The sequence below is a fragment of the Acartia tonsa genome, chromosome 11 (assembly GCF_053477335.1).
Source record: "Acartia tonsa isolate MP-2025a chromosome 11, ASM5347733v1, whole genome shotgun sequence".
Taxonomy (NCBI): Eukaryota; Metazoa; Arthropoda; class Copepoda; order Calanoida; family Acartiidae; genus Acartia; species Acartia tonsa.
In genome coordinates this window covers 30,885,515-30,897,971 of record NC_137270.1, presented here as the reverse complement: position 1 = coordinate 30,897,971, position 12,457 = coordinate 30,885,515, and the positions used below count along the sequence as shown (strand labels likewise).

At 30.9% G+C, this 12,457-nt stretch overlaps 2 protein-coding genes across 6 annotated transcripts in view; both read right to left on the bottom strand.

The window, feature by feature from the left end:
• The window catches only part of LOC145331562 (protein FAM135A), a 35,591-nt gene extending 33,483 nt beyond the window's left edge, over nt 1-2,108 (bottom strand). For 4 of the 5 annotated variants that reach the window (XM_080176278.1, XM_080176277.1, XM_080176279.1 and 1 more), the window contains exons 1-2: nt 2,022-2,108; nt 329-391 (exon numbers count right to left, since the gene is read on the bottom strand). The gene's annotated coding sequence lies outside the window, so the exon portion shown is untranslated. The remainder of the gene's footprint in view (nt 1-328; nt 392-2,021) is intronic. The other variant, XM_080176280.1, reaches the window with a different exon arrangement.
• Nucleotides 2,109-3,344: 1,236 nt separating this feature from the next.
• On the bottom strand, nt 3,345-5,203 carry LOC145331564 (palmitoyltransferase ZDHHC3). The gene is made up of 2 exons (XM_080176285.1): nt 4,825-5,203; nt 3,345-4,107 (listed from the first exon to the last, which is right to left on the bottom strand). Exons 1-2 carry the CDS (start codon nt 5,121-5,123, stop codon nt 3,492-3,494), a joined length of 915 nt encoding a protein of 304 aa, XP_080032411.1. The 5' UTR covers nt 5,124-5,203; the 3' UTR covers nt 3,345-3,491.
• Between the last annotated feature and the right edge of the window lie 7,254 nt (nt 5,204-12,457).

Below are 12,457 nucleotides of genomic sequence, written 5' to 3'. Positions count from 1 at the left end.
AATCTTAACATTTCATTTAGTAGAGCATTTTATCATTAAAATAATAGTGAACTCTATTACAGTATAAAACCTAGATAATCTGAGAAAATATAAATCAAATGTGATTTTTAAACGCCAACTAGTCAAGTAGTGGTAATATTGTTCTAATTCGTTAGCTTAAAAAATTTGGGTAATATTATTAAATCTTGATTTCTCTGAACAAACCTGCAGTGTCCAAACATTTCAACCAATATTTTTTATATGCAGGTTTATTCTATTTGTAATAATTGAGATTGTTTATCAATTTACCCTCCATTGTCTTATCCCTATTATGCTTTAAAGAATTTACCTTTCTAGGTAGCTAGCACCACATATTGTCAGGTTTAGCCATCTAATGCTCTCTATCACTCAACTAATATTATTTTTTGCCATCATTTCCGAGTAATCCTTATATAAAAGTAACAAGATGTTTGTGTGTGTATAGCAAAGTACCTTGCTATTCGCTGAACCGATATGATTCTCCTTTAAAACAAAGATTTTCATAGGTCCAGGAAAGGTTTACATCTATGAAAATAATCTAGTTCTTATATAAAAGTAACAGGATAACAAGACCTCTCTAATTGAGGTGGCACCACCTCCCCAAAAGAAATCACAACTTAAAATTTTTTTCCCCTCTATTATTATCTTTAATAATACTCTATAATTCACAATGTCCGTCCGTCTGTCCGTCCGTCCGTCTGTCCGTCCGTCCGTCCGTAATTAATGAATTGGGGGAAACGTGATTTTCTCGGCTCCTATAATAGATAGAGAGCTGAAATTTTTTGACAACATTCCCATCATTAAGGAGCACAATCCTATTATATAAAGTAGTAAACGTTTTTTGTCTGTCCCAAAGGATCTCGCTAACCACTGAACCGATATTGTTCTCCTTTACAGTGAAGCTTCTAATTGGTCCTGGGATGGTTTAAACTATTTTTTGGGAGGGTGTCTTCACCCTCTTCCCCACCTAGAAGAATATTTTTTTACTCTTTTGAAACTAAAATTTAAAATGGGATGAAGTTGACTTTCCCCCCTCCTACCTTAAGTGTACCTAGAGGCTTCTAGGGAGCGTAGCCGCTAGTTAACTATAAAACATCAATGGCGGTCGGACTGCTTTTTAGCAGATTTTAGGTTTTTTTTATATTTTCCAAATTTTTCCCATATCTTTGGTGTTTATGGTCCGATTTTCAAAATTTTTTAGTTAAAGATATCAAAATTAAATTTCCCGTCAATTAAAGAAAACAACAATAACGGTCAGGCTGCCTTTTAGCAGGTTTTTGGCTATTTTTATATTTTTCACATTTTTTCCCCATATCTTTGGTGTTTATGGTCCGATTTTCGAAATTTTTTCAGTTAAAGATATCAAAATTAAATTTCCTGTCGTTTGAAGAAAACAACAATGACAGTCAGACTGCGTTTTTGCAGGTTTTTGGCTATTTTTATATTTTTCACATTTTTACCCATATCTTTGGTGTTTTGGTCCAAATTTCATAAATTTTTCAGTTAAAGATATTAAAATTAAATTTCTGGCGTTTTACGAAAAAAACAATGGCGGCCAAACTGCCTTTTAGCAGGTTTTTGGCTTTTTTTTTGTATGTTGATATATTTCCCCATATCTTTGGCATTTTTGGTCCAATTTTAAAACTTTTTTTCATTAACAGTTTCAAAATATTTTGTATGTTACTTTAACCATCTTCATCATACAAAATAAAACAAGGTTTCATGTTTATTTTCTCCAATAAATCTATTATTGATTTTAATAAATACACTTTAAATCTACTTATACGTATTCCCATCCACAATCTTTGTGCTTCGCTACTTATGGATGTTGTCATCCTTGTTAGTTTATTATTGTTCCCTAATCTAATACCTAGTGCTCTTATAATAATTTAAAGTAAATATTTTGCGTTTGTGTGATAACTTGCTGTTTTGTGGATTTTATTTTAGATTTTGTCGTTTCAAATACCTAAACAAGTTTTTTTTTAATGGCAATGATAGCACACCTGAGATTAGTTTGTTAATATCCAAAATTATGGATTAAACTATCTAAATAACTAAAAATTGTTACATTTTTAATTAAATAACATCTGAAATATCAAATATTAAATACATATTAATATTATATAATAACACTTAATTTAATTTAAAGATAAAAACATGAGTATTTTTAACAAATAAAAATAATTCGTAATGTAAAATATCTAGGCAATACAATAGAAAAAGAGAAAAATTAAAATTTTCAACTTTTCCTTAAGTCAAAAAATCCTTAGAATAATTTTTTTTATACAAAGAATAATACTTATATTTAAATGAAATTATTAGGTACTTTTTAACTGATGGAAAAGTTAGTAGCAATTGTAAAAACAAGAATTTAATGAAAACTTCATGTTAAATAACAAGGCCAATTTTGTTCGTAAGTAGCGGAGCATTAAAACTTACTTAATGTTTGTTATGAAATTGACGAATGATCAACCATACAACATTGATGAACCGTATGGGTTGTACTATGCAGGGAAGCTTTAAAAACGCCTATGGATTTTCTTTTTGCTGAGTCCTACCCTTCGCAAAGAGACTAGGGGCGAAGAATTTAGTATAAAGATACGGTAATATAAAGGAACTGTTTAGAATAACGGATACTACACTTGTTATAGAGTAGCTGCACAACATAAAAGGCATTAATATCATAGTCAATATAACAAGGATAAGAGAATGGAATATAAAATAATTTTCCCCCCATTCCTGAAAATATTTTGGGAAAGAATAATATTCCATTGACCTTTCCTCATACTCTCTAGAATATAGATTATCAATAAATATAAAGCAATGTTCTTTGATATAATTAGAAAGATAAGTTTTAAGATAAAAGAATAGAATTGTAGAATTACTTGGCTCAAGTAATCAGAGTGGTATATTACACCTCAGGAAAATCTATTTTGTCTTCAACTTTTCAGCTAAAAAAACGATAATATTTTAAAACAAAAAATAAATAGTTTTTGTCTGCTTATTAGTACCTATTAATATTCATCAAAATTAGGTAAATAAAACTTAAATTAAAAGTAACTGTTATCTTTCCACTGGCGAAAAAGTTGAACGCAAAATAGTTTTTGTTCAGGTGCCATAATTATGTCTCTTGGTGTATTGCATATTTAAATATTATTGCTTTAATCAGGGGTTTATCTATTAAGAATTATAAATTTTTTCAACTTATCTGTAGTTAATTTAATAGGAATGTCTTTAAACATACCTATCTATGTTTATTTTACTATTTTTTCAGAGAAGGCAATCCTAGGCATTTTCACAAATTATGATTGCTTTATTTTGTAGAAAAAATTGGCGTAATTTTCAGAAAAAGTATGTTGGATGAATTCGAGTATCATATTGCACGGAATTCTGATTGCAATCTCTAAATTGGCGAACAATATTAACCCCTGATTGTTTATTAAAAAGTATTATCACAGGAAATGTTATTTATCTTAAACAGAAAACATATAACCGTGTTCCTTACTTGGAACCCGAATCTGAGTAAACGGCGAGAACCAGGCGATGCTGAACCGGCCAAACACCGCTTGAAAAGACTTCCATCGGCTGCGCTTCACCCAACGGGCTTCCTCTTTCTTCAAGGCCTCAATTCCAGTTTCGTCATACCAAATCGCCGAAACCTGGGTGCCGAACATGATTGAAGTAAACAGGGCAAACAAGAGGCCTTCAAACAGAAGAAATAGTATAAATACAACTGTGGCCGGCGGCGAAAAATCACTACACTTCTTCCAATCCGCCTGTAAGCAGGTGAACAAATGATGGACTCCGAGAAAAAGGCTATGGTAGGATATCAATGCTATGTAGAAGGTGAAAAGTACAAAAAACTTCTGATTTTGCTCCCCAACACAGTTATTCACCCACGGACAATGATGGTCCATCTTTTTAATACATCGCTGACACACAGAACAGTGGTGAGCCCGTGAAGGTTTAATACTGCAGCATTTGGGACATTTGTAGATCACCTCCCCCTCCTCGAATCCCATTCTTTCAATGTTTTCTTTTGTGGCGTTGCCCCTCGGGACGGCTCCAGGATCAGTTAACATTGTTCTGTTTCAAGGGTTAAAGTGATGAGTAAAATAAAAAATCTGTCCAAATTATTTTAAATCCCATAATAAATATATGTGTATAGGTAGTAGGTACTTATATCTGTAACTTAATATTCCCATAACTACTAAACTGATCGAGTTTTGCATTTTATAGAAGCTTATCATGACCAGTGTGGTTTTAGGCTATTTTTCTCTACCCCAATACAGATTCCATTCCCTAGGTGCTAGAGGCGTAAACACTTGTATTTACGAAAGGAAAACGCTTTTACACTCTGTGTGTTATTATTGCACTTCAAGAATCACGAAAGAGTAAATTGTTCATCATATTGAGTAAATCATCTATGATCTAAAATAGTGGGTATTATTTCTAGGAAATAAAGGGTGCATAAAAGATAATAATTCATTTGATGTAGGTATTCAGTCATATAAATGAATTTTTTTGTAATTTTGGTACATAGCATCGAAAGGTAGGAAAATATACATATTACATATCTTTTATGAAAAATTAAAGGAATTATTTAAAATAACTACCTTCCTACCTACCTTATATCTTTGCCATATTTCTTCTAACATTTTTCACATAAAAATGAAGCACAATTTTCACATCAGTCTTTCCAAAGATATATCTTTCAAAAGATATTTTTTCTAGAAACTTATAAAAAAATATCACTGCTTAAAAATCAAATTTAGAAATTTTAATACATCACTTTATTCTTTCCTAAGGTGTGAGCTAACAGCTAGAACTGCTAGCATCTGAAATATCACCATATTTATCACAGCAAAGGGTAAACTCGGGTTGGGAACAAGGATGACCCTGACCACGACAAATTCAGCGTAGCTGATCAGCATCCAGGTTATGACTGCGCATACAATACCACAAATATCCTTGACACACCAATATTTGCCGTCCCAGCACTTGTTATGAGCATCTTCGATTTTATTGCTCATAACGGATTTTTCATGGGGCACCGTGCGTTTATAGGCACCCTCCATGTCCATATCAAGGTACTGATGGCCCATTTTTGATAAATTTTTCAGTATTCACCTCCCTAACACTGCAGTTATAATAAATCTATCGTTTCCATTCTAAATAACTTTCAATTCTGAAAATTTAATCAAATATTTATGACTTATATTATCATTGTAATTATTATCGGCTAAAGGCCTCAAGGGGCATTTAATGGAAGGGGATAGAGGAGAAGATTCTCATCCGGACATTAAGCTCGGGAATAGGGTATACAAATTAGTTGAAGACCAGATCTCGCTACCTGATATAAGAATCAATTTAAAGGAGAGCTATGTCTCTTTAGAAGTTGGCGAGATTTTTAGCAAACAGACATCTCTTTTTTCATTACTTTCTTGATAGAGGTTTAATTTTACTTTAACCTTGTGTATAATGCTTTATTTCAAGTATACATAACAGACTTTGTACAAATTTATATTCCCAATTTAGTAGTTTTGTATCCGTGGTAAAAATAAGATACAACAAAATTATGAGAAAAAAAAATTAAGTCAATTGTAATAGAATTCGTATTAAAACATTTGTATAATAAACAAAATATACTAAACACATTTCAAACAATAAACATATCACTTTTAAATACACTTTAATCACAACAAATAACAGTATAATTCAAGTTTAAGGTCAATATTATTACATTGTCACTAAATACTAATAGGCCTAACAAGTGTTTATGTTTTTAGAGATGTTATTCAATGAATCAATTATGTTTGGCAGAGGAGTGAGAGAGGCAGCAACAAGAGGGGAGGGGAGTAGCAGAAAATAATGAATATTTAGGGCTTTTAGTAAACAAGGATTTTCATGATTATTAATTTTTGAATAGAACTCGCTAAAAAAACTAAATTTTAACAATATACTAAAAAATAGCACGCAATTTTAAATTAAACATGTCATTGTATAAATTACATAAAAAGACTGAGCGGTTTATACATATAAATTGAAAACCATAAATGTATATTTACATATAGCCAGCTATAGGGTTGCCAAATTCAAAAATTATCTCTCAATAATGAATATACTTCGATGAAAGTACTTTCGGATTTTTCAACACTTCTTATGGTTTTAGAAAAAAACAACCATTAAAATATTGTTTTTTGGTAATTTAAGGGCTTTGAAATAAAATTGATCCCAACCTTTAAAAAACACATCCTCTCTCCCCCGATGTTAAACTGTTTTTAACCTATTTTTAAAACGTATATAAAAAATATACTATGACACCAGTAGAATCAGACTGCAGAGCCTAAATTTGAATAAAATCCCCAATAAACTTTTTTGGGGGGATTTAAATATCAATTTTTACTGTTGCCGTGATCATTTTGACCGAAGCAAAAGGTTTTTTTTTATTTGGGTAAAATTCGTAGCTTTTAGAGTGTTTTGCTTCATAAATATTGTATTCTGGTATAGAGTAAAATTAGGCCTTATGATTTTATTATTAAAATTCACTAAAAAGTTAATTCTTTATAATATATCAACGAATTAACATTAACATGTTTGAGTTCTCTCACTTATTTTAAAAAAATAAAAAATGGCTGTAAAGGGTTAAATGACAACAAATGTTTATGCAATACAACAAATTTATTTTTGTCACATATACAAATGCGTTATAAAATAAGATTATTCAAATTATTTTTTAAAATAATTTTAAAAAGGATGTATCTTTAATGTGTATGGTTTTCATTCTTTTCATTTTAATTAAATAAAAATTATTTAACTACATTGGAAATAAGTCACTTTGTGAAAACACTCTTTTTTTGAATTGTTAGGAATTGAAATAAAACAAGTCTTCTTATTGGTTAGATTTCAGAATTATTTGTTTTATTGTAAATGTTAGATTTTTCAATGAAATTAATTGTTTTGGAAAAAAAAATTATTTCCAATGAACAGAGTAATGTTTTTTTTATTGTATCAATATAAGTGAATTATATAAAAATGTTCTGTAAGCCACAATATTACCTGAAGTAAAAAAAGAGCTTTTGCTCCGGTCAATATGATTACAGCAACACTAAAAATTAATTATTAAATCCCCCAAAAAAAGTTTATTGGGGACTTAATTCAAATTTGGGCTCTGCAGTCTGATTCTATAGGTGTCCTAGTATATTTTTGACCCCCCATTCAAAAATAGGTTAAAAACAGTTTTAAAAATCGCCCATTTCCTGGAAGGAAGCTACCCAGCAAGATATTTCGTCATAGAGTTGCCTCCCTGCCAGAAACGTCCTAAGCAAATCCTACGATATACATACGATAAATGCGAAAGAGGTCCTTACAGGCATCTGTAAGGACCTCTTTCACATTTATTGTATGTATATCGTAGGATATGCTTTCAACGTTTCTGGCAGGGCTTTGAGCTCGTGCAATATATGAACCGATTCCTATTCTACCTCGAATCCCATTTGCCATGAATTAACACCCAATTTTTTTGCGATAAATGTTGGAAAATGGCCTTTCAGAAAGGAAAGAAAAATCCTTTTTAAAATTTTGATTGGTTGATTTAAAATAAGTTTGTTGTATGTTAGAGACCCTTTGAATAAGAATTTGAAGATTACTGTTGTGAACATTTTTTAGAACTGTGTGTGGTATTTTGATTGTGTACATGTGCTGGGCTTGAACCAGCCTCATTGTTTTGAGTGGATTTTGTTGAGATAATAGGATGGATTCCTTTTTGAGACAAAATGTTATGTTTTGTGCATATGAGAGCTTGTGTAGTGGAATGAGGGCTTAATGAATGATCAAAACAGGTACATGTGTTAAATTTATCCTTTTTAACCCACCCGTAAATGCATATTCAAGCTTTAATAAGTAAAAAGGCATTTTTATAAATGTATATAGTTATTATGGTACTACGTCAAACCCTAGATACGTCAAACAATAGATGCGACAAACGCTAGACAGACAAACAGTAGACAGACAAACCCTAGACACGACATTCGCTAGATACTACAAACACTAGAATGCGACAAACGCTAGAATATGACAAACACTAGATTTTTTCTAAAGGCGACAAACAATAGATACGACAAACGCTAGAATTAATCCTATTATATAAAGTAATCCGCTTTTTCTTGTCTGTAGCAAAGGATCTTACTAACCGCTATACCGATATGGTTCTCATTTACAGTGAAGCTTCATATGTGTCCAGGGAAAGTTTTGAACTAATTTTGTGGAGGGTATCTCCCCCCCACCAAAAAAAATATTCTTTTTATTTTCAAAACTTAAAATGCAAATAAAATAAGAACTGATATGGTTCTTCTTTAAAGTGAAACTTCATATAGGTCCAGAAGGATTTTTATAATTTTGTGGAATTTAAATTATTCAAGTAGTGCCTGTGGTAGGGGTTTGTAGAGGGGTGACACAACATCTCCATTTAAATTAGTAATGCCTGCCTTTCCCTTTTTTCACCCCCAGATGGCCCCAGATGAATCGCTGCACTGATTCAAAGACAAGGACATTAACATATGTAAGTAGTGCAGCAACATTAAAGCAAGATTTTTTTCTCTTGTAATTAAATTTAGAGGATGAATCTAAAAAGAAAAATTTCAATACAATTGAAATCATTTTATATGTATTTGATTAAACCCACGGCCTAGGTGAAATAGATTTCTGTAAAACATGCCAGTCAAGCAACGGATTGTCTGAATTATAGATGTACAGACATACACTTATTACTAAATAGCTGCGCTGTTGAAAAAGTGTTGTAAGGGGAAGTCATAAATGGTCAAACAATTAATGCTCATAAAATATTGCTCATCCTAAGTGTATATAACTCCGCCCATTAATATCTCCCTTTTGATGTTTAAACAATGCAACTGTAAAAGACTTTATACAAACACGTTATTTAAAAATAATCATCTTTAAATTACTAAAATTCTTTGTCTCTTTCATTATATTAGACTTAATTTAATAAACGTTCTTTGATGTATCTTAAAAACTGTTTATGACTATAAATACAAAAAATAACACATGCTGGATTATTTTTAACTGAATTGCAAAATCACTTTTTCATTTTCATTGTTATATCACATTTTCTGCAGGGAAGGGACAATGATAGCAAAGCGAGAGGGAAATTGGGCCGTTTCGTAAACTAGTCCCCTAAGTTTTTTAAGAACATTTTCTTAATCTTTGGCTAAACAACTTTTGTTACTTTAATGAATTATGATTGGTTGGTTTAATAAGTTGAATGTTTTAACGTTTCAACCACTTTTTTTTGCTGTAGTGGCTGTACATAGACTTTTACGGCCATTATCTTATCCCATTAGATCTCTGCATTAATAGAAATATAAATTTAGTATTTATGAACGAAAAAATGTTTGAATATTTTATAATTTAAAATTTTAGCGTATGTCGCTTCTAGTGTTTGTCGCACTTTAAAAATTCTACTGTTTGTCGCGAAATGGAAAATTCTACTGTTTGTCGTAGTCTAGTGTTTGACGTATCTATTGTTTGTCTGTCTAGCGTTTGACGCATCTACTGTTTGTCTGTCTAGCGTTTGTCGCATCTACTGTTTGACGTATCTAGTGTTTGACGTAGTACCAGTTATTATCATTTTAATTAATCTCATTCCTGGCCAAGTATCTCTATAACCTAGACGTCTGATGCGTCCTAATTGAAAAGTTGGCTTTGTTTGGATTGCAGCCACAACAGGGCCCCATAAATCAAGTTTGAACCTACTTTTCTCCACTTTTTTAGTATAAAATGTATTATCCTAGTTTAGGTTATGATATTTTGTAAACCTTACAGGCAGTAGGGATTGGAAAACAAAGGTTTATGCCTTTGCAAGTTTAGGTTGAAGTTTCTTAATTTGAAGGCCTGACAAAGGGATTACCAAGCAAGATATTTTGCCATAGAGTCGCCATCAAGCTCGTGCAATATATGAACCGATTCCTATGCTACCTTGAATCCCATTCTCTATGAATTAACACCTAATTTTTTGGCGATAAACAATGGAAAATCAGCCTTTCAAGCAAAAGGTAGCATGCGAGTTTGCCATTGATATCATAGCAGAGTATTAGGCGAAGTAGCACAATAGTAGCATAAATTAAAAGAGAGATATAGAGAGGATAAAAATAGAAGAAGTGAGAATAAAAAGCTGAGAGGCTTTTATACTTTAGAAAGAACCAAATAGAGAGCAGCATTACTTTAATTTCTGCTACTATTGTACTACTTCGCCCCATTCTCTGCTACAATATCGATGGCGATAGTTAGGTTAGGCATTAAAAGTGTGATTTAAAATCGAAACATATCTTTTTACCTTTACTTAGTTCTGGTCAAGATTGTATTTTATCCTTTTAGTTGAATCGACCAGAGCTGGATCTTTAAATCAATTTGATGGTGCGCTGAATCGGAGCGATTCAGAGGTAAACAGTAGGTGCGCTGATGGTGCGCCACAGCGCACCAATAAAACATTGATTTTTAAAAGATTTTCGGCGCAGTGTTGTTAGATCGCTTGCGACACTCAATAAAATATCGATCCGCGCAAGTACAACTTTATCACTTATGCTGTGCCAGTACGGTATTTTATATAAAATGCCGTGTCAGTATGGTATTTTATATAAAACAATTTATAATTTACTTAAAAAATAACTATAAAAATGTTTTCACAATAGTTTTGCAATAAAATATTAAAGTAATAAAAAAAAAATATTTATTTATTAAACTGTTTTTAACCTATTTTTTAATCATATATAAAAAATATACTATGACACCAGTAGAATCAGACTGCAGAGCCCAAATTTGAATTAAGTCCCCAATAAACTTTTTTGGGGGGATTTGAAAATTAATTTTATATGTTGCTGTGATCATTTTGATGGGAGCAAAAGCAACTTTTGGTTTGGGGTTAAATTGTTTCTTACAGAACAATTTTATATGATTCAGTTTATATCAATACAATAATTAAAAAACTCTACTCTGTTTGATGGAAATAATTTTTTTTCTAAAACAATTAATTTCAGTGAAAAATTAAACATAATACAATAAAACACATAATGCTGAAGTCAAACCAATAAGATTTCTTGTTTCATTTCAATTATTTATAATTTCTGAAAGAGTGTTTTCACAAAGTGACTTATTTACAATGTAGTTAAATAATTTTTATTTAATTAAAATGAAAAGAATGAAAACTATACACGTAAAAGATGCATACTTTTTAAAAATATTTTTAAAAAATAAGTTTGAATAATCTTATTTTATATCATATTTGTAAATGTGTCAAAAATAATTTTGTTGTATTGCATAAACATTTGTTGACATCTTGTCATGTTGACATCAAATTTAACCCTTTACAGCCAATTTTTATGTGTTTAAAATAGGTGAAAGAACACAAACATGTTAATGTAAATTCATTGGTATATTGTAAAGATTTAACTTTTTAGTGAATTTTTATAGTAAAATCATAAGGCCTAATTTTACTTTATACCAGAATACAATATTTATGAAGCAAAACACTCTAAAAGCTACAAATTTTACCCAAATAAAAAAAGACCTTTTGCTCTGGTCAAAATGACCACGGCAACAGTAAAAATTAATATTTAAATCCCCCCAAAAAAGTTTATTGGGGACTTAATTAAAATTTAGGCTCTGCAGTCTGATTCTACTGGTGTCATAGTATATTTTTTATATACGTTTTAAAAATAGGTTAAAAACAGTTTAAATATGATTCACCCTGATTTGGCCTGGCAATGCCACTTGCTGAGTACGATGGTGCGCCAGTACCGCGCCACTGGCTGCGCCAAATCGCCCATGCCATTTTGATTTAAAGATTGGTATTATTAATCTGATGGTGCGCTGAAATGAATAGCCCCGGTTTAGCGCACCTATAAACGATTTAGAGATCCAGCTCTGATTTGTCAAAATACAGTTTCTTTACTTTCAGGGATGCCAAAAAAAATAAACATTTGAAAAAATAAAATTGAATTGTTTTTTAATCATTAAATTTCTAAATTGAAAAAAAATATTATTTTTTTTGTATAATAGGGTATATAAAAATTATTATTAATAAAAATGAATGGCCCTCAAAATGATTATCGAAAAATGAATGGCCCTGTCCCTATGCTCGCATGCCGCGTATATTTATATTCCTGAGATCGGTTTTTAATAAATGCCGCGTTTTTTCGACAATTTTTTAGACATTGGTTGATTGAACGAAGACGATGGGAGAGTATACAACATAAGAATTCAAAATTTAAAAATTATTATTTTAGCCATTTGTATAATATCTAATACAACTTAAATCCATTTTCACTGCATATTTATTAATGCGTCTTTTTAGAGCTGTGTTAGACATTATACAAATGGCTAAAATAATAATTTAAAATTTTGAATTTTCAAGTTTTGTATACTC

What these genes read in the sequence shown, in the direction of transcription:
- LOC145331564 (XM_080176285.1), bottom strand. Translation starts at nt 5,123, where the DNA reads ATGGGCCATCAGTACCTTGATATGGACATGGAGGGTGCCTATAAACGC. An exon ending in CTAGCTGTTAGCTCACACCT is followed by an intron (nt 4,108 to 4,824) that starts TAGGAAAGAATA and finishes TAACCCTTGAAA; the next exon opens with CAGAACAATGTTAACTGATC.